Source organism: Podarcis erhardii, assembly GCF_964252035.2.
Source record: "Podarcis erhardii genome assembly, chromosome: 1".
NCBI classification, from domain to species: domain Eukaryota; kingdom Metazoa; phylum Chordata; class Lepidosauria; order Squamata; family Lacertidae; genus Podarcis; species Podarcis erhardii.
Genome location: NC_138497.1, coordinates 72,674,433 through 72,695,790, shown reverse-complemented (window position 1 = coordinate 72,695,790; position 21,358 = coordinate 72,674,433). Strand labels below are relative to the sequence as shown.

At 38.7% G+C, this 21,358-nt stretch overlaps 1 protein-coding gene across 14 annotated transcripts in view; it reads left to right on the top strand.

Annotated features, from left to right (window-relative positions):
* SOX6 (SRY-box transcription factor 6) overlaps positions 1–21,358 on the top strand; it is a 481,944-nt gene that overhangs the window by 191,143 nt on the left and 269,443 nt on the right. For 13 of the 14 annotated variants that reach the window (XM_081840681.1, XM_081840683.1, XM_081840680.1 and 10 more), the window contains one exon: positions 21,085–21,322. The exons of the other annotated variant lie outside the window; for it this stretch is intronic. In XM_081840681.1, coding sequence (XP_081696807.1) covers positions 21,089–21,322 — 234 coding nt within the window. In that variant the 5' untranslated portion in view covers positions 21,085–21,088. The remainder of the gene's footprint in view (positions 1–21,084; positions 21,323–21,358) is intronic. 14 annotated transcript variants of the gene reach the window in all.

Genomic DNA, 21,358 nt, shown 5'->3' with positions numbered 1-21,358 from the left:
CTTACAATATGTTTCATCTGTTAGAAAGTATATGCAAGAATATGTATCAAAAGAAATGCATGAGGATTGATTTCTCCCTGTTCAGACATTATGGCACTCCTGTGGTCATAATACAATTCACCAGCTCCTGTATCATGTACTATCACATTAGTCTCAAGATTAGGCATGGCCAAATTGTAGTGTTTACATTACAAGCTTCTGCTGCTGCTGATTCTCTTGTGTCAAGGTGCCAGGTTGATAATAATGGAGTCTGATGTCACAGCAGCAGCAATGTGTATCTTGTTATGGCTGTTGTCTTCAGAGAATTTCTGTAAACTTATCTGTCATATATTTATAGAAAGTCTCTATAACCAGCATTATTTGTGTGTGAGTATGTTAGACAGCAACAATTGTTCTATACAGTATCGTCCTGTCTTTTCCTTTGCTTCCTCACAAGCCCATATGCAATGTAAATAACCTCTTGGGTGCGGGGAAGAAGAACCTGCCTGTGTGTGATATTCCATGCCCTAAATACTGAGAACTGCCTTTATTAATACACTTTAATGGCAGACAAGGGCATGATTCACTGTCTTGTCATGTCATACCGAAAGTTGGCAGTAGTAATAACAAATTGTGGTACTGTGTCACGGTTACCTTTTGACAGCTTAATTAGTCTCATTTGAAGGTTTCCGTAGATTTTCAGAGCAATGTGCAAAAGACAGAGCTAAGTTAGTAAGAAAAAGGTGGAATTCACTGTAGCTTCAATAACCTTTTTGACCCATATTTATAAAATAAATTCTTTTCAGTATGCTTCACAAGTGTATACATTACACACAGGATCTTGTAATAAGAGAGAACTTGTTGCAAATGCTGTGACCTTCAGTAAACTGCAGAAGGATGATTCTTCTAATCAAAGGCAAAAGCCATGATCTTCTCTGTTGTAACTGACTGTTGACACAAGAAAGGCCAGAGAGATTGACATCAATCTCTATAGAAACCATTAACTGAAGCTGAATAAATCTTCCGCATTGAATCCATATGCATGCTTGCTTTTATTATTCTTGACCTATTGGCACACTTCTGTATTTTGCGGGCTTTGTTTTAAAGGGCTGTTTAAAGCACAGATGTTATTATGTGATTTCATCAGTGAAATAAATAGTTTTGGTTGTCTAAATAAAGAAATTGGTAATCTTCTCTCTCTTTTTGCCTCTACCAAGCATTATTTGCTTAGGAGTGGCTTGGTTTGGCTCCAGATTAGCACACAATGAAGACTGTTACTTTAGCTGGATGTAACAAAACCAAGGAGTTTTTGTTCATGTTTTCCAAATGATGTGCAAGTAATGTGTCATTTGACTCTAACTGGGCTTTCACTGGTTTGTGGTCTCTTTCTACTATTTAGAGCATTAGCAATTACTGAGACAGTTGAATTTCCCTCCCTTCTGCATGTTTTTTAGATTCCCCACGGATTCCTGAAACTTGCACCAGTCATAACCACAAAACAATTGCCAGCCCTGTAGAAAGAGTAGGCACTGTTAATCTATAGCTACAATGTGTCAAACACCATTTCCTTAATTTTGCCCTACAGAAATCTTATTACTTGTTCCGAAGTATAAGGAAACAAAAATGCTTTTCATTTCATTCTGAACGGTACATTTTCCAGTTTGAGTGACTAAAACTGGCGAGGATGCCTATTTTTGGAAAGAGGAATAAAGATACTTTGGAGAAAGTAGTGCACTGTGTGCTGACATTCCAGATGTCCAAACTATAGGAGTACCAGACCAACTCCGCCCCCCCGCCCGTGTGTGTGTGTGTGGGGGGAGCCTTTCATGCCAATGATGATCTCATGAGGTCCAGCCTAGAGAAATAAAGACATTGTTGAAGAACTGTGCTTGAGAATGGGCTCCTTCCTTTCATATTTCTATTCAGTGACCCCCAGTGTTCTGCTCTTTCCTGTCTCGGACAAAATTAGCTCTTTTATAATTAACAATTGTTTAGCTTTTTGGCTTGTCTTTTAGACTTTATTCTTAGAGCTTCTTTTCACCCATCTCCTTATTGTATCCTCTCAAACAGAAAAACTTGTGATATTTTCTCGTTGGCATTCCTGTCCTTCCCTTGCTGGCTTTTTTAATGTGGACTGTGGGAGATTTTACACTTGATTTGTTGAATCTGAACTCTGCTGTAAACTCTCACCACACAGAAGAACCTATCTTTATAAATGACAGAATGGACCTGGCCTGAATGGTGCTTTGTTTACTGTTTTCCTAAAAGGGGCCCCTCTATATTTCATCTGTCAAAGTTGCTTTTCTTTCTTTCAACAATGCTTGATTGTTTTCACAAAAATTCAGGTTCCATAGACAGGAGAATTCTGTATTATATTTTCCTGCCAAATTCCGATCTCTGTTTTCCTTCCCCTGTGCTCACAAAGGGCTCATAACTTACTGTCAACTGTGAGGCAAACCACAAAGCTCCACTGTTGCTCAGCAAATAGGCTCTATTGGATGATGGCTTGACTGGCTGTAAAGTTTGCTTAACTGTAGCAGCAGTGGCAGAAGGCATGTGGGGTACTCTGTGTCTCCCAACAGGCCCCCAATTCCTTTATGTCTTCCACTTGCTTTTATGTCTTTATCAACTTTAATCGCTGAAGAGAGTTGTCAGTCCTTTGTGCCACAAACTGGATGCTGCTGCTGCTGCTGCGCTCCTTATGGATAGCTGGGGTACCCTGAGAGTTGGATGAGGTTAATTCAAAGTGATTTCCTGACACTTGACAGTGGTTCTTTGTGATCTGGGAAGGTGTCTGAGGTGTTGTCAGAGGTGTTATGCCATCAAGTTCTGAAGTGCTGGCTGAGGTGGTAGGAGACAGCAAGACAGAGAAGTGGAAGAACAACCATCCTGTGTGAGTGTTATATGTGTGTGTCTATTATTAGTGGCTGTTATTTTGTCCATCACTCTCTGAGTGCTGCTTAAACCGACTCAGGACTATCAACTCAACTTAAACATTTTAGAAGTGACAATAACCTTTCTGTTTATGTTCTATTTTGTTTTGGGAAGACAGTGTATTTAGAGTCCTTCCTTTAATTTTGGAGTTTTGTGAGGTATGGCAACTCTCCCTACAGCATTCAATTTTTAACTCTTTAGAGCACTTGCAAATATTTTACTGGGAAAACTATTGTATTAAATGAATTGCAACAAAAAGTGAAAAGAAAGTAATTTATTTTTGAAATATTAAGGAATTAAGCTTATTTGAGCTTCGTTAAAAGGCAAAAATATCACAATTTTCTTTTTGTGATATTTTGCCTTTTAATGAAGTGTGTTCTGTTACTTGATAGTAAGTATGGCAACATAAATTTTTCAGTTAGTACATTTTGAATATTTACCAGCAAGCTGTTAATATTATTTACATAAAGACTCAGAGAAAACTGTTCTGCAGCATGGAATTTCATACTGAACAGATTAAACGAAAGGAAATATAAAGTATCATTTTTTCCCCAAAGGGAGTTAAAAGAGTTATTTCAAAACTGAAATCTTATATTTTGCTGTTAGGCTTCCTGTTATATACTATCTTGATAGCTTATTGTAATCAATAAAAAAATCCTTGCAGTTGTCAGTGTAAATGCTATTATCACTTTTGATTTTTTAAAAAAGTATTTAGTCAGTTAAATTTATTTTTACAAGCAACCCTTCATTCATAGATTTGTTTTGTAAACATATATTTCATATGCTATGCTGCACTCCTACCCTCACCTACCTGGGAGTAAGCCCATTGAATTCAGTTGGACTTGCTTCTGAGTAGGTATGGTTAGGATTGCAGCCTTACTTGAGCTAAGGGTAGCAGCTATGTTTAACTGATGTTGGTCATGATCTGCATGGGCAGTCAGGCACATTTTGCAGGAATTTGCTGCTTCAGTGCCAACAAATATTCTTCAGCATCACCTTCTGTTTTTGGTGTGATTGAACTTGTAGTGGAATGAAGCAATTTGATAATGATTAAAAGGAAGAGGTATGTGGAATTTATAAAGTTTGCTTCCTTAAAGAAAAGTATCAAAATGGAAATATATTGTTCATTTACAGAGGCTATAGTCCTATGCACACTGGGAGTCAGCCGTACTGAACTAAATTAGACTTATTTCTGAGTAGACATGCTTCAGATCACACTGATACTGTGTCTTAACTTGTAAATTATAGTTTTACAAGTGTGGTCTTTTCCCCCTGGAGCAGTTGCTAGAACAGGGGCTGAAGCCATATATGAAATAGACTAGGGGTGCTATTTCACAGGCGAAAAATTGGTAATTGGCTATTTTTATATGCTCATTCATTAAAGAGATGTTGATTTAAATATTGTCAATGAATGAGGAAAGATCAAAACCCACAAAGAAACTCCAGTAAACCGCCAACCTAAGAAGCCTGCTCAACTCTATTGCTCATCCTGATTGCAATTGTTTCCCTTCTCTAAAACAAGGAAGATAAGTGGCCAGTAATAGTTGCATTGAAAAATTTTATTCCTACATGGCTGGAAATTACTTTAAGACCAGTACAGAAAATAACAAAAATTAACAGGAATAAAAAACTATATTGATCTGACTTCTATGTCAGACTTGGCCCTTTGTTGGGGTAAACGCATAATGATACATATGTTGAATGCAAAAGCTGAATCTATATGAATCCTACCTGCTGACGCATTCTCTTCTACCCAAATCTTGCTACAAGTCAATACTTTTGGTGATCCTACCAGTATGAGCAGAAACTTTGGTGATTACCCTGCTCCCCATTGTACAAGTTTAATATCTAGAAAGGAGCAATAGGGAAATGTATGATTCCACCAGTAGAATACAGAAGTTGTAATATACATACAGATTAGAGGGTTAATATGGGAGGAAAATATATGGCATTATAATATAATATAATATAATATAATATAATATAATATAATATAATATAATATAATATTGTAATGTAAAACTTTAGAGGGCTGTGCAGATGGCTTGTGTTCATGTTGATTTCTAATCAAGCCAATTATATATACATTTGCAATTCAAGCCCTACCAGAAAGTCAGCTGAAATGCCTTAGAAAGCAGAATAAGTTCCACTCCACTGGGATAGCAGGAGATCCATCCAGAGGTGACACACTGCCAGAAGTAGACTGGTGTCTAGGTAGGAAGTATCAGCTGTGTTTCCCCAGAGAAAACCAGGTTTGTGGGAGCAGGTGTGGCTCTGCCAGTTGCAAAGCCCCCTCAATTCCCAACATGTCCATGGAATTGAGAGTACCCAGGGCTGGCATAGTCAATTGCCTTTCATTGCAGTCAGTGTGAGGGATAAAACTGTCTCCCCCCACCCCCATTTCCTGCTTTGACCATAGTGAAACATCAGTTCAGTGAATCTGGTAGTTGCTTTGCCTATACGACAGGATTGCTCTGCCAAATGGCTAACTAAAATAACCCAGCTCTCATCACTGATTGCTAAATATGTTTGATATAGCTTTTGGAAAATGTCCCAAGCTCAGGCTGGGTAACTGGAGAGCACCCACCAGAGCACCCACCAGGAATACTTCTCTGGACATTCACAGGGCACTGTCATAAATTTCCCCTGATATTTATTATTTTATTTATGTCTCTGATGGATTCTAGAGACACTCCAAATATCAGTAATGGACCAAAGTGTGCTCTTTGAGCCATTTGTTCATTTATAAAATTTATATTTTGTCCTTCAGTGGTTGATCAGAATATATAGTGTAGTTTCCAAAGAGTAAAAAAAAGAACAACAAATATTACAAAAGAAATAAAATAGGGCAATCAGAATAAAAAAGTGTTTTTTAAGACAAGAAGAATTATAATGCCTTACTTGCCTCCCACAACAAGTTGTAGACCTCTTTCTCTGTCTCTCTGTCTCTGTCTCTCTCCATCCCTCTGAATGGAGAAGTTGTCATTTTAGAAAAATTAAGTAGGTGCTTAATAGTGTGCTAAATCAAGTACAGCAGGATGATGTGGGAGCCATAGAGCCTGCTTTCTAATTCTAAAAATAGGGGGCATGTGACCACTTCAGATTTACTAGTTGATTAGATTTGGCATGCTCAGAGGGGAGGAAATTTTGCCATATGGATGTCCCAAGTGAGAATATGCCTTTTGCTCTGACTACTTGAGTTCATAACTATGTAATATAACTAACCTACGTTTAATTCTGCCTACTGTGGCCCAACACTGTTTCTAGGGTTTCAGGATTTGTATGCAATGTTGTATGAAGGGAAGGTAGCAGTTTACACAATGGATCTTTCCCTCCCCTCCATGCCCCTCCCCCCATAAAAACTTATCGAAAGGACTGGGGAACCTACCAAACATTTTAGGATATGTTTTAGTGGGCTGCAGTAGTGAAAAGAGTCCTCTATCTATCTGATTTGGAGTGATTTCCCCTCCCTCTTGTAACACACTCCACGTGTTCAGAATGGCCCGTGATCCTATGGAGAGGCTTTTTGAGGGGTACTGGGGGAAACAGGTGGGAGGGGAAAATCTATTGTGTGATCTCGGCTTTCACTCATGCAACATTGGATGCAACCCACAGATTTTAAGTTACTTGGTTCTGTAAATCAGCAAAGTTTCATAGTATCTGCAGTTATCATTCAGTAGAATCTTTTACTTATGCTGCCTCAAGTCAGTGGTTTTCAAACTTTCTGACATCAGGGAACGCTTTTCATATTGACTTTGGTGTCTCTCTACTGATGGAAGGAACTTTTCATCCAGCAGGGCCTTCTATGAGGAGAGCAGGGACTGAGATGACCTGCAGTGATTTCCCCTCTCCTCCCCACAGAATTCTCCCACATTATTCTGAAGGCTCCACTAGCCTTCTGAAGCAGATGTGGGAGGACTTCAGAGAGAAGGAACTGATGAAGATCACATCAATTCCTGTTCAGCAAATGGAAGGTTCTGAAGAGCCTTCTGTCAGCTGACAGATACCAACTGGATACAGCCCATGGTTGCTCCATTAATCATTGCACCGAGTCATGTGGTCATGATGATTTGGGTAGCAAAATTTCAAAAGGAGGCAGTAAAGCCCAATGCTTTTTCACTGCAGACATCTCTTGCAAATGGATAGATGGCTCATAAACCATAAGAATTTGACTGCCAAAGTAATCAACATACAATGAATATTATATGTTGTTTACTTTCCTATAATAAATTATTCGTGGTAAACACAAGTGGAAAAACTATTACAACAGAGAGTCCTAAGTGAAAAATTGACAATACTGGGGAAACTACAGTTCTTTCCTTTCAAATACAGCTCATATGTTGAATCCTAAAGACATAGGAAAAATCAGGTCAGAGATGAAAACCACAATAAAGAACAATTTTATTTTCAGCTCTTTTGTACCACATCAGGCACAATGAGGAAACATTTCAGTTGTCTTCTGTTGTATAAGGAAGAACCAACTTTAAAGTACTAACATCCAGAGCTTGTTAATTTGAATTAACAGAAAATTGGATTAACAAGTGTTAAGCTTGTATTTTGAACAGTCCTGTCTTCAAAAGTGTTACTGGTGAAAATTATTTTAAAGCTACATTCTCTGTGCTCTTGTGAAATATCTTGCTTTTAATGTAATGAACGAGTTTTTATACATGATGTTTGTTGCATGAATGTGCATTAAAATAGAAGTAGACAGTCGGACAGATTTTCACACATCTCTCCTTCAGGAGTATGATATGGACAAGGCAGTTCTTCCTGGCAGTGTGCCATTTTGAAATGATTCTTACGTTTCTAGCTTGTTCAGTCCTATACACTTGTCTGGTTTGCACAACGTGGTAAGCCAAATTATGGCTTACTGGGACCATGCAAACATGTGGGCTCCCAGACAGGAGCTCACACCCACTTAGCTGCACTCCCTGTTCAGTAAGAGAGGCAGCTCTCTCTTCTTCCTGCTTGGGAACATTTCATTGCCCGTTTTGTAGACTGAGTCAGTCCAGAGACCAAGAGGCTGCAGTTATTATTTATTTTAATTCATATATATATATATATATATATATATATATATATATATATATATATATACACACATACACATACACATATACACATACTATTTTTATTGCCTCCCCCATCACAATGTGAAAAATTCAAATTTAAAACAAATCTACAAATTTAAAATGCAGCCAAGTAGTATTGCCCCTGTGCAACTGATCAGGGAGGAGGATGGAGAAAAAACTAGAACTAGTTCACTCTGCCCAGCATTGGGCAGGACCTCATCTACTGTCTGTCTCCTTGCCTTCTGCCTTACAAGTCCCAATGGGCACCAGCCATCGCTGATCATTTCCATGTACTAATGTTCTGTTTAGTGGGAGATTAATTGTCAGATTGTGTGTGTTGTTTATAACTGTGGTAAATGGGGGGGGGGTATTTTTTATATCAGCTTTAATGCTACTTGTGCTATTTACTTATTGCCTCTATTTGCATGTCTTGAGGGCAGTTAGAAACATGCCATCTGTTTGTTGTTCTGAGAAGTATGTCATTTATTAATGGATGTGAGATTGTGAGGAAACCCTCAAATTTCCTCTTCAACTAAGCAGTGCACATTTTATGTGTGGAAGTTCCTTGTTGTCTTTTCTACTAAAAGAGATGCTGTTTAATATACTTCATGTTTTATACAGGAGGTTAGTTTCTACTCAGGAAAGTTTTATATTTTATTCTTAACAGTAATTACATTTCACTAGTGAATCTGGTGCAGGGTCTGTAAAAGTCTTCAGTCTCTCTAGGGAAGAATGGTCCTGGATGTCTGTAAGATATCATGTTGTGTGGTTCAGTAAATGTGAGGCACAGAGCTATTTTTATTACTCACTGAAGGCTGTTTTAGCCCAAGTCACAAATTCCAACGTGAAGGCGGGCACTGTTAACTTTGCCTGCCTAGCCTACTGTGTTTTGAAGTTGACTCATAGATATTTAGTGTACTGAGTTTTCCTTTATTTCAAGATACCACTGTATTGTTAAAGTGTATTTTGAAAACCTGCATATGTGTGCAGTTGATCAACATATTAATCTGGAGAAGTAAACATCCATATGTGCTTTCTAGTAATTAAGCAAACAAAAACAAAACTAGGCATCAATGACCTGGGTGAAATTACTTGGTCAAAGTTAATGTTTGACTTGTTTAGTTTGCAATATTGTACAGCACCTTCGTTAGTCGCACAGTAAGCAGTTGGCATTATATGTCAGGGCTGCTTCACTAGAAGAGTACAGTTGTGAGTGAGTGTCTCTCTGTGTGTACATGCACACACACACAAACACACAGAGAGGGGGGGAAGAGAGAGTGCTAGGAAAGCAAACAGAATGCTCATACAGGAATGACAGGAGTTGTTGCAGAGCTTGGCCACCAAATCAGCAAGTTGTTTTGGTTTGGAGTTTGATAGTGCTGAATGCTAGAAATAAGGTCTCAAATAGAAGGCATTGTCACTGTAGTGCAGAACTTTTCAAACTGTGTGTTGCGCGAATGCTCACCGTGCTCCTCCCAGGGCTGTTCAACCTCCTGTTTGCTGGTAAAGCTGAATTACTATGTTGCAAAATGATGCATGTCTAAAAAGTTTTCACCAACATAAAAAGTTTGGAAAGCTCTGCTCTAGTGTGTGCTGGTTTTGCCTCTGGTCTACTGAGCTTGGGAACAGCATATCTTCCAACACATTGAGGGTGTGAAAAACCAGGACACTCTCTTCTGGGGCTGCACTCCTGCATGAGTGATGTGACCAACATGAAATTGTAAATCCAGAAAAAGTTTTTGGGGTGAGATCATGGCACCCAAAATGATCACTGTGCTTTGCATGAAAAATCGGGACAGTTGAGGGGTATGGGAACAGGCAGGCCTGGCTTTGTATCACAGTCTGTAAGCATACATAGCTGGTAGAGAAAATTATAATAATTATCATTAAAAATCATTATATGTTACCCCTGAGCTGTAGGAGGCTATCCACAAGGCTTAGTGTCCAAATATAGCAACAACAAAAGTATTCTTACAATGCCCTCCCCCCATTTGCTAGCTTCTGAATTTCCACATGCTATTGGACATTAAAATGAAGACGTATTTGGATAGCTGGACGGATGTGTTTATTCTTGACAAAGTTTTACATTTTCTCTTAGTAGCTTTGTGGTAATTATGTTTGCACTTAGCTGATCACCAGTTGTGCATTATTACAATGGAAGGTGACAATTTGATTGTCCTCAGTTGCAGAAACAAGTAATTTTACGTTCAGCAAGGTGTCAGGTAACACTGCCTCACAGTACTAAGAGCTCCTGGCAGTGTGGTTTGGCACCTATATTTAACTGCTTTGTTGCTTGTGTAACCTCTGTTGAATCAGAAATACCATGCTTGCATAGTAGGCTTTAAAGTAAACTAACAATCTGCAACTGCACTGTAGCACCCATTGTTTCATTTTGGACCAAGGTACTAATTTGGTGTTTTACTAGAAAGTGATTACAGATAACGCTTGAAATTGACACTTTATTTGCTGATCTGGAACAAAAGGTATTGCTGAGATGTAGAATGAAGTGCTGGGAATCAGTTTTTAAGATACTGGACAAGAAAAGTGTTTTGCTGAGAAGAAAGAAGTGTTTTGCATGATGTATATATATATTTATCATTGACTGTGTCTTAATGTGATGCAGTCTGTCCCTTCAGCTTTACTCCACTCCTGAAAGCCACGTAGATGAGACAAAGCACATAAAGGTACCTTCAGCTGATGAATTTGGAAGAAATATGGATTTCAAATATCTTTCACCACCCCACATAATTTAAGACTTTTTTTCGTTTACTCCTCTTCAAAAACAGTTCTGTTGAGTTTCCTTGAGAGCTGTTTTATTTATTTATTAAATTTATTTCCCACATTTCCTCCCAAAGGAGCCTAGGGTGGCATACATGCCAGGGATAAAACAATGCAGTTATTTTCAGCTATTGCCTCAAAATATAACAATCCAAGGATTTTTAGGATTTTGAGTTTTTCTGGTAGAACTTCAACAAGGGCAGGTGATTATTTATGTTACCTAGAACCCATAGTAGTGGTTAACTGTGACTCCCCCCCCCCCAATACTAATGGTCTATACAGTATTTATGTATACTTTATGTTTTGTTATAATGGCTGCCAAAGAAGCAAGTAAAAGCAGAGCAAGGACTGTTGCTCAGTCTGTTTCCAGCACCCTTACTATTGTTCCCAATTAGAAAATTTCTAGCTGAAGGCTCTGTCTGTCTTTCTCTCAATCTGTGTGCGTGTCAGTAAGAAATCAGATATGCAGAGACACATGGCAGAGTCATACGACTTTAAAGGCAGGCAGCACAGAGAAGCTAATACTAACCACTTAAACAGAGGTAGTTACATGATGTAACATTATCAGGAGAAACAATTCATGAGTCAAAGCATTCCGAGGCATACGAGCTCCAGCCCAAAGAACAAGCTTAGGCTGTATAAATAAAGTGACAGGAATATTATCAGCTAAATATAAACTGCAGAAAATATTAACTTCTGGAGTTCTGAGTTGTATGAGCAGTGTTTCACTAGTCTTCAGCACATCGGGTGTTGCGTTCTGACCTGAAATACCGCCCCGCCTCCCAATTTATGCATGACATCCACATTGGCTTCACTTCTACCCCACTTTCTACTTACCTTCATGTACACTGTTCAGGACTGGCCCCACCACTCAACAGGTGGAACCATGTCAGGGGCACAGGGAGAGTAAAATAAAGCAGGACTTGGTGTCTGAATGTTGCATAAAGTAAATTTGATGGGGGCACAGTGTGGAAGATGGAGAACTATTTTCTTTGGTCTGTCATGAATCTTCCAGCTTTCAGATTAATTGGATGGCCCTGAGTTCTAGTTATGAGGGAATTCTCTCCCCACCCTTCTCCCCACCATGCACTTCACTTATCTAAGCATATATTCTTCTTCTTTTTTCATAGCTGTTTTTATTATACATGTTTTATAATACACTCTCACTTACCTAGAAGTGAGACCCATTGAATTTAATGAGACTTCCGAGTAGACATAGCTATGGGTTGTAGCCTTACATGAGTTTACTGAAAAACAGCCAAATGCTGAGATACCAGAAGTAAACAACAAACAAAATTACAGAATTTCTTGTGCAAACTGCTGAACCAAATATCATTGTCATAGTTTTCTGTTTGGGAATTACGTGTCAGGATACAAATCCTGCTGTATAGACAGCCACTCTTGTACGGTCTCGTCCCTGTCATGTATGCCCCTTGTAATTGGATACCATGCGTTATAATTTAAGGAAGTAACTATTTGTTATTAAATGTCAGGTGGATTAGAGCATTACTTCAGCAATTCATTATGTTTCTGAATTTATGGCTAGATAATACATTTTGGCAGAGTCAGGGTTCCAAATAATCTGGCACCAAGATTAAGATTTCCATTTTCTCATTCTAATTAAGCCATGCTTCCTGGAAATGGGTACTCTTCTAGGGCACAGATGTAGCAAATAATTTCTATGTCTGATTTGTGGAGCTGCTTCCAGAGCAAAATAAATGACTGCTGATTCGCTGAAACAAGTGAAGCTACACCCGTCTGGATCTATTCATGGAACAGAAGTGACGGAGTACATAACAGACAGTGCCATTAAATTCACAGGTGCACAAAACATTTTTTAACAACTCCATAAGATCACCTTACCTTGCAAGTAGAAAAATAACACAACATGGAGAAGGTTGGGAAAAATGTTCCTTCTAATTCACTAATTTCCTTATTACATTTTTTTTTTCTTTTTTGGTAGGGGGTAGCATTAAAATCCACAATCTTTCACTGCAGATTGAAGTGGTATAGTTCACTCTTGAGTCTTAGGAACATTAGCATCTGCATTTTTATATTACCTGGTTCAGTGTGAGTCTGAATCCGTTAAACCAGTGGTAGCCAACATGGTGCCCTCCAGATGTTTAGGACATCAGCTCCAGGCTCCATTGCTAGCAGTCAGGTAGTTGTAGGTTGTGTTCAAACAGGACTTCATTCTCTTTTCCTGGCATTTCCTTCCCTGACAATTTCTTCACATTGTGTGATCTTTCACACAACGTAAAACCCACTTCTGGAAATCTAGTGGAAGTTTAGTGCTCATTTCCATGTCAATGGTTTCTAGGAAAAAACAACAACAATCCCATTAACTTGGGAAATCATGGGAGTTTTGTATTGTACATTCACATGGCAAAATTTGTAGCAGTGCCCCATCATACGGTTCTTTCCCATCATTTTAAATTTAGCACAGCATGGCAGTATGTTGATGAAAAAGTCATGGTTCCATAATGCAACAGTGTGAAAAATAACTTTAGAAAATGATAATGAAGTGCTGGCATTACAACTAATAAAACTAAGCAATAAGCCCCACACCTGAATGCAGCTGTAGTCCAAAGTATTTGGAGGGTACTACTTGGCTGTCCCTGCATTAGATGGATGCGGGCATAGATGCTAATTGAAGGATTGAGGCCTTTTCTGTAAGATCAGACCCAAAGAGACTCAGGAACCAGAACTCTTAACCAGGTCCAGCTGCAACATGCTGCAGATACCAGTGGTTAGGTGTTAATGTTGAATAGCTTAGTAAGGAAACCTGATTCAACAGTGGAGGTAGGTGATTTTAGAGTTCTGCAGAGAGAAATTTATGGTTTGAAACCAGGCCTAGGAGCAAGAATGGAAATCAAAGCAGAAGTGCAGAGAGCAAGAACAGATATCTGGCTGAAAGAAGGTGACAGTCCAGACCAGGTTGTTAATTGAAGAAATGTGAGGTTTGTAGCAGGTCATCCATCATAAGAGGACAAGCCATCATTGCTGGCTCTAACAGTAATAATATTTACTGGGTTTGAAGAAATGTCCTGGACTAATACATCTGGCAAATTGTTCCTTGGGTAAGGATGCTAGATTGAGGCCCCCCAAAACCTGATTTCAATATCACGTTCCTACAGCCTACAGTATTTTGTATTGCTTTGCAGTTCAGCCTTTCCACATGTGGGATAATAGATGGCTTCCAATAAGAGGAGTGCTATTAGTATCATGACACAATTATTTTGTCAGAACACTTTTACTGACATTGTGAATTTTGTTTCTGTTTGTTCATTCATTGGATAACGTATTACAGGTATTTCCCCCATATGTTGTGGGAATTCCAAATGCCATGTAGGAATTCTGAAAGTGCGCTTTGGATTATTTGAAAAACACACTGGATGAAAAGTTTCTATAAGCTCAGGCTTCTCACAAAAGGGACAGGAATAAAGATTACTTTTGCAAAGTCTTGTCTTTACCTGGGTCAGCAGCTTTTACCAGACAAGCAAACCATTATACATGTGAAAAGAACTTTCACATGTATAATGGTTTGCTTTCACATGTATAATGGATGAATTTTGTATGTGCAGAATTGACACTAGGTAGAGAACCTCTGTGCAAGAGTCACAGGTTATCTGCTTGCAGAATTTACCAAATTACATACATACATATCTTCCTGCCTTCCTTCCTTCCTCCTATGTATGTACGTTTGTTTGTATGTATGTATGTACGTATGTATATATGTATATATATATATATGTATCTATCTTGTGGGGACCCTTCACATCTCAGCATGGCATGGTGTCATACAGTTTATTACAGCAATGCTTTTGTACCTCCCTCCAATGTCCCCTCAATGTCATACAATGTATACCCCCTTACAGTCACTTAATGCAGTGGCTGTAATTTCCTCTTATTCCTCTACTGCACAGTATTATAAACAGATTTTTAAAAACGAGCATCAGACAAATTGGATGCCTCTCCTTTTACGACTGTACCACTGTAGACACTTGTTTCTAGGAAAGTGGAATTGGATCCATTTGATTGCATTTAAATTTTTCATGCTTCAGCAGTTTGTCTGGGAGCACAGTAAAGAAAAACCCCACAAGTGAGAAGAGTTTAGAATAATAGAACTTGATTTTGTGTATTATAGCAGCACCATTTGCGCCGCTTTAGTTAGGGTTGTGTCAGCACTTCCATTATAAATCCCTGTTTTCAGGGGTTATAAGTGGCGAGGGATTCTTTTCTAAAAAAATAATTTTTTTGGAAAAAACAACTTCTAGAAAAGAACTGATTTCACTGTCATTATAAATTTGTTACGCACAAAAATAATATTAGGTAAACGAAAAAGTGGCACAATGTCAAACCACTTTTAGAATAAGGGTGATTTGCATTTTTATTTTTTTAAATAGTACTGAGGATGCCAGAAAATACCTTAGGATCATGTTGATCTGGGTTGGGGAACTCTTGCCCTTCCAGATGTTGCTGGACTTACAGCTCCCCTCACTGCCAGCTAAGATGACTGTTAGTGAAGCATGATGGGAAATCTACTGCCACCACATCTGGAGGACCACAGATTTCGCCCAGATGTAGATGGTCATAAACTTGTTTTTACAAACTTTAGTAAGTTCTTCAAGATCACAGTTGTGCTCCCCTTACTGGCCCTGTTCTCTAGAATGGAACTTCATTATTCCACATGGTTCTGTGATTCTTTTTCAACAGCCCCCCCCCCCAAAAAAAAGAGGTTGGAAGGGGAAGACCACAGTGGGAAGAAATAGGCTTCTTCTCCCTTCCCTCTTGTACCACACTCCTGCTGAAAATCACTCTCCCAAAGCTGGCTTGATCTCACTGGGTAAAACAATAAAAGTATAACTCAATTTTGTGTAGAGTGGTTTTGGGCAGAAATACAGCATAAGGGGGAAAGGGTTAAGAAGCCCCTCCCTTCAAATTGCAGCTTCAGTGGTTAAATTTGTACCACAACATGAAACAATTGCTTAGGAAAGTTCTAAACTTTATGGCCCATTTGAAAATCTTAAAAACCATTGAGGGCAACACAAAATAGCGACATAACTGGTGATGCTCAAATCTCCCCCCCAAGGTAGCCTAATTCAAAGCAAAGAAACACTTATTTTAAAAATACTGATAAGAATTGGGAGAGGCAGGGGGCCCACGGGAGGAGCCAAAAGGGTGTGTCTGTGTGAGGGCACCACATTGCCCATGGGTTTTAATAGAGGGAACCCCAAGCTCAAAATATAAAATACCTCATGGCATGCTGCAACATCAATAGCATTAAGCTTGACACAAATGCCCACGACTTTGTCCTCAAAGTGGCTTGCAAAGTAGTCACAGCAGGTATTCCAGGGCTCCAAACCACCCTCACCTCCAACAGCATACCTCCTTCTGTTCATGATTTGTCATGATCGAGGCATCCCGTCTTCTACCCCCGTTATTTCCACCTGGGACATGCTGGGTTTTTGTTTTGTTTTTTAAAAAAACACCACCCAGACTGCCTATTCTGTAGCTCAGCGGTGGGGTACGTTTGGCCCATGGTCCTAATTAGACTTGATAGATCTGCCTATTTGGCACATCATGCTATTTGGCACCTGCCCTACATCTGACATCTGGTACGAGGCAGGTAAAGACATGGCTGTGCCAAAATGGGTTTTGCGGGCACAAATAAGCAGCTGAAAGATGGCACCTGCAAAGCCTTGCAAACTTGGCTTTGCAACCTCTTAAAGTCGGCCGATCATCACATTTGGCAGTGGCTTGCAAAGCACTTTTAATGGGGCTTCACAAGTACAGTTGGCTAATCATCAGGTCTTATGGCCCACTGTGGACCAGGATTCACAAAACTCAACAATCAGCTGATTTGTCAGCACTTTGCGGTCTGTACATTTGCATCTTTTTTTTAAGTCACCAGATATCATTGTGGCATCAGCTGATTGACAGGTGGGTAGGTCTACCTGCTGGATCCACTTCCTTACTCCCTTCCCTTCTCTAGTTGGTATATTTCTTATCCGTATAGAGACAAAGTGCAGCAGCTGGAGTGCAAATAGCATAAGTTTGTACAGTACCCATAGCTCTATTTAGTGCTCAGGCAGTTTCAAAAGTGCAGCTAAAGAGCATATTTCAGGAGTATTTGATGTGGTGTTTTTATTTTTTTCATTACAATAAATATAGCAGTGTCTATAAGACAGGCGCTATAGGCATTATAAAATGCAAACAGACTTTTGTTTCTTCTGCATAACTAGCACCTAGGCCAATTTAACTACAGTGGTACCTCTGGTTACGTACTTAATTTGTTCTGGAGGTCCGTTCTTAACTTGAAACTGTTCTTAACCTGAAGCACCACTTTAGCTAATGAGGCCTCCTGCTGTCGCTGTGCTGCCGGAGCACGATTTCTTTTTCTCATCCTGAAGCAAAGTTCTTAACCCGAGGTAATATTTCTGGGTTAGCGGAGTCTGTAACCTGAAGCGTATGTAACCCTAGGTACCACTGTATTTATTGCAACACTGACTCAGTATTTCAGGGATGGGAAACCCTTTTTAAAAATACCTGAGAGTCGCATTCCATTCTGTGCAACCTTCTGGAAGCCTTCCTGCCATCTGATGCAGTTGCTTCACCTGACATCATGGGTGGACCATCACTTCTTGGTAGATGATGCTCAGATTCGAATCCTCTGTTCTGATACATGCAGTATTGTCAGTGACAAAAATAGGAATAGCTTATGAAGTTTCAGGATCTGGTGCTGTCTTATCCTGCAGATTATGTGTCTGTGTGTAGATAGATAAACAGACAAAAAGCTGGGCATATAAGTGTTTCTGCACAGATATACTAGATTTGTAGCAAAACTTTGCAATTATGATAAAAAACATTTTAATGTTGTTTAACATTTATTTTTAAGTATCCTGAGTAGATATATTGTTTAAGGTGTATTTATCTGTGCATTGAATAGTTGTTTACTAATGCGTCCTTATCAACATTGACATATGTATGTATAAATAAACAAATAGGAAATGGAAAGAAAAGATGTTTCCACTGTAATTGCACTGTTAACTCGGTAGCTTTCAGAACGGTCACTTGAGGAATTACCCAAATCCTGTTTATGAAACGGAGGTGAAGTCTTTCCAGATTAATTATATTCAGCATGTAATTTCTAAACTTCACTCTGAATTTTGATTTTCAATTAACATTCCCAATTTGAAGATAATTTTCTATTTAATGTAATTGCAGGAAATAATTTATTGGCTGATTAAGACTGAGAGCCCAGCCTTCCTTAAGAAAACACCCCCTAACAAACCAGCCTTTAAAAGCCATCTCATAGCTTTGGACAGATTTAACCTATTTTCACAGCTGCACAGTTGCATTTAATTAGGATTGTGCACTGTTATTCATTGGTGCAGTTTGTAGTTGGAATTATTCTTAAGAGACATTTTCATTTCTGGGTTTGTGTCATGATTAATTTAAACTGAAAAAAGCAGCCAGAGCTTATTCCTTCTGGAAGAAGTCAGCCCTGTTTGTAATTGGAAGATGCCTGCGAATGCTCAAGTGAATAGAATCGTCTTCTAAGAACTGTTTTAAATGCACCATTGCCTTAAAACCACTGGAGATTTATTCACAATTGTACTGTGCTGGTAATCAGAATAGTGTACATTTAGCTTTCATGTTTAAAATAAGGTGGTATGTCTTGCACACTGATGCCAAATATTTGTCCTGACTTATCCCTTTCTAATGTCAGGATCCTGCGACTGCAACACTAATGTAATGGTTAAAATATCCTACAGTAGTTAGAATTTGAAACTGGAGAATATTTTTTTTGTCCTGACTGTTTGAAATAAACTTCAAGGATTCAGCTATTTTGTTAGTTTAGTGTAGTACATACAGTGATAACATCAAGATAATTATGGTCATTGACAGTACTTTGGTTTGCACTCACAGTCTAAAGGTCAGCATTAAAATTATTTGTAAGGTTTGTGGTTGTTATGATTATTATTGCATAACAGGTATCACTGTTTTGATATATTTCAGATTTATGTCTAACAGCCTGTAATACTTCTATTTTAAAATGTATATAATTAGATTATCTGAACCAATAATAATTTTGTTCACTGTAGGATACTAAATCTGATTCTTCTCATTAATTGTGAGAAATTTAGCATTAGCTGTTAAATCCTATGTGAAACTTGGCCTGTTACATTAAAAACTACTGTTTAAATTGGAATTAACTTAATTATTTTTCTTTACACTTGATATTTCCTTCACTGTAATATTCATGAAAGCATGTGTCAGATCTGTAAATTTAACTGTTAGTCTCAGATTTCCATCCTCTTTAATCAGTAATTATTTGTCTATAGAAACAGTACTACTGAGTTAATGATTTGCTAATTTGAAAAATGCTCATGTGGTTTCCTCTGTTAACTGATTTGCGCATTTTTAAGGAAATGGTATGAAATCAATTATTATTAAAGAGTAATTAAGGTGGAAACCTCATTCTTGAGTTATTGATGCAGTTTTCGCAATAAAGATATTCTAAATTTTCTTAAGAATATCTTAAGTATATGTCCCCATTACTATACTTGAACTGTTAGTGTCTTCTTGTTTCTTCATAATTTTTTTTTTTTAATTTTCTATTTTTATTGAAATAATTATTTTTGAACATTATCATGAGTCTGCTTCTGTGGAAAAGGCTTAAAAAGATAAGATCAAATATTCTTCTTAAAATAAAGCGGAGATTTTAAATGCATACCTTTCTTTATCGTTGATCCAATACATTTGATTGTATTCCAAATTCTTCGCACCTTGTAGCAAAGGAACAATATGAAATAGAAAACTATTTTAAAAACAAGTAATGCAAACTTCAAGAGGTAGATCCTTTATTTATTTATTATGCTCTACAAATATATCATAGGGATTATTTGGAGCAGCATAGATAGTGGCTTATAGATTCTGTTTTGCAAGGGGAACACATTCCATAATCAAGTGATCAGTGGCTTTCTGTCTTAATTGTACAAATGCTGAAATTGGCAGTTCTCACATGCTCACTTAAATTAAGAGAACATGCAGGAAAAACCTTTGGGTTGTGAGGAAAAACTGTGTATTTACATTAGGAGCCTTTATGGTATCAAGGGTAGCAGAAATCACATACCTCTGGTACAGTGGTGCCCCGCAAGACGAATGCCTTGCAAGACGAAAAACCCGCTAGAGGAAAGGGTTTTCCGTTTTGGAGGTGCTTCGCAAAATGAAATTCCTATGGGCTTGCTTTGCAAGACGAAAATGTCTTGCGAGTTTTCCCGACTTCTTTTTCCTCCCCCCCTTTTTCTAAGCCGCTAAGCTGCTTATCCGCTAAGCCGCTAAAAGCCGCTAAGCCGCTAATTGCGCTAATCCGCTAAGCCGTCAATGGGCTTGCTTCGCAAGACGAAAAAACCTCTAGACGAAGAGAATCGTGGAACGGATTCTTTTCGTCTTGCGAGGCACCACTGTATTTCAATATGATTATTCTGGCTGCACCAACCGCTTCCTTCTCTGGGTTTAAGTCACAGAGGACTCACTTGTTTAAATCTGAAATTCACATGAAAGATTAGAACTTAATCCAGCTACCCCAAATTCTTATTTTTGCAGTAGTGTCTTGATGAGGGGTCAGCAACCTTTTTCAGCCATGGGCTGGTCCACCGTCCCTCAGACCTTGTGGGGGGCCGGACTATATTTTGAAAAAAATTAAAAATGAACGAATTCCTATGCCCCACAAATAACCCAGAGATGCATTTTAAATAAAAGCACACATTCTACTCATGTAAAAACATGCTGATTCCCGGACCGTCCGTGAGCCGGATTGAGAAGGCGATTGGACCGCATCCAGGCCCCCAGACCTTAGGTTGCCTACCTCTAGTCTTGATCAAGCCTTTGTTAAGGTGAGGGATGCTCCTTGATCCATCCTTGTCACTAGAGACCCAAGAGATATCAATGCCTAGGAGTGCATTTTGCCAGCATCAGCTGGTGTGCCACTACAAACACTAATTCTTTCCTTTGATATTGCTCCTGGGCTCTTGGCAAACCACACTTAGCTTGGGGATATGATGGTAAATTAGTTTTGGACGCGGTAGCAATAATAATAATAATAATAATAATAATAATAATAATAATAATTTTATTATTTATACCCTGCCCAACCCAGCCACTCTGGGTGGCTCCCAACAGAACACTAAAACCCTATGCAAGCAAAAGACCTCTCCCTATTTTGACTTTATTTTTTTCCCCTTTTGTTGTATTTGCAGCCTAGTCTTTAAATTTAATAGAATGCATCTGTGTGTTTCCTTTTCTTATCTTGTAGAAGAATGTCTTCCAAGCAGACCACCTCTCCATTTGCAGCTGATGGAGAGGAAGCAACAACCCAGGACTTAGCATCACAGGAGCAGGAAGAAGGCAACAATGAAGAGCTTGTGGCTTCCCATCTGCCTCTACACACCCTATTGCACAACAAACCTCACTCCGAGGAGCTACCAACTCTAGTCACTACAATCCAACAAGACGCTGACTGGAACAGTGTTATCTCAACCCAGCATAGAATGGTATGTCCTAAATCTGTGACAACCTTTGGAGTGTTG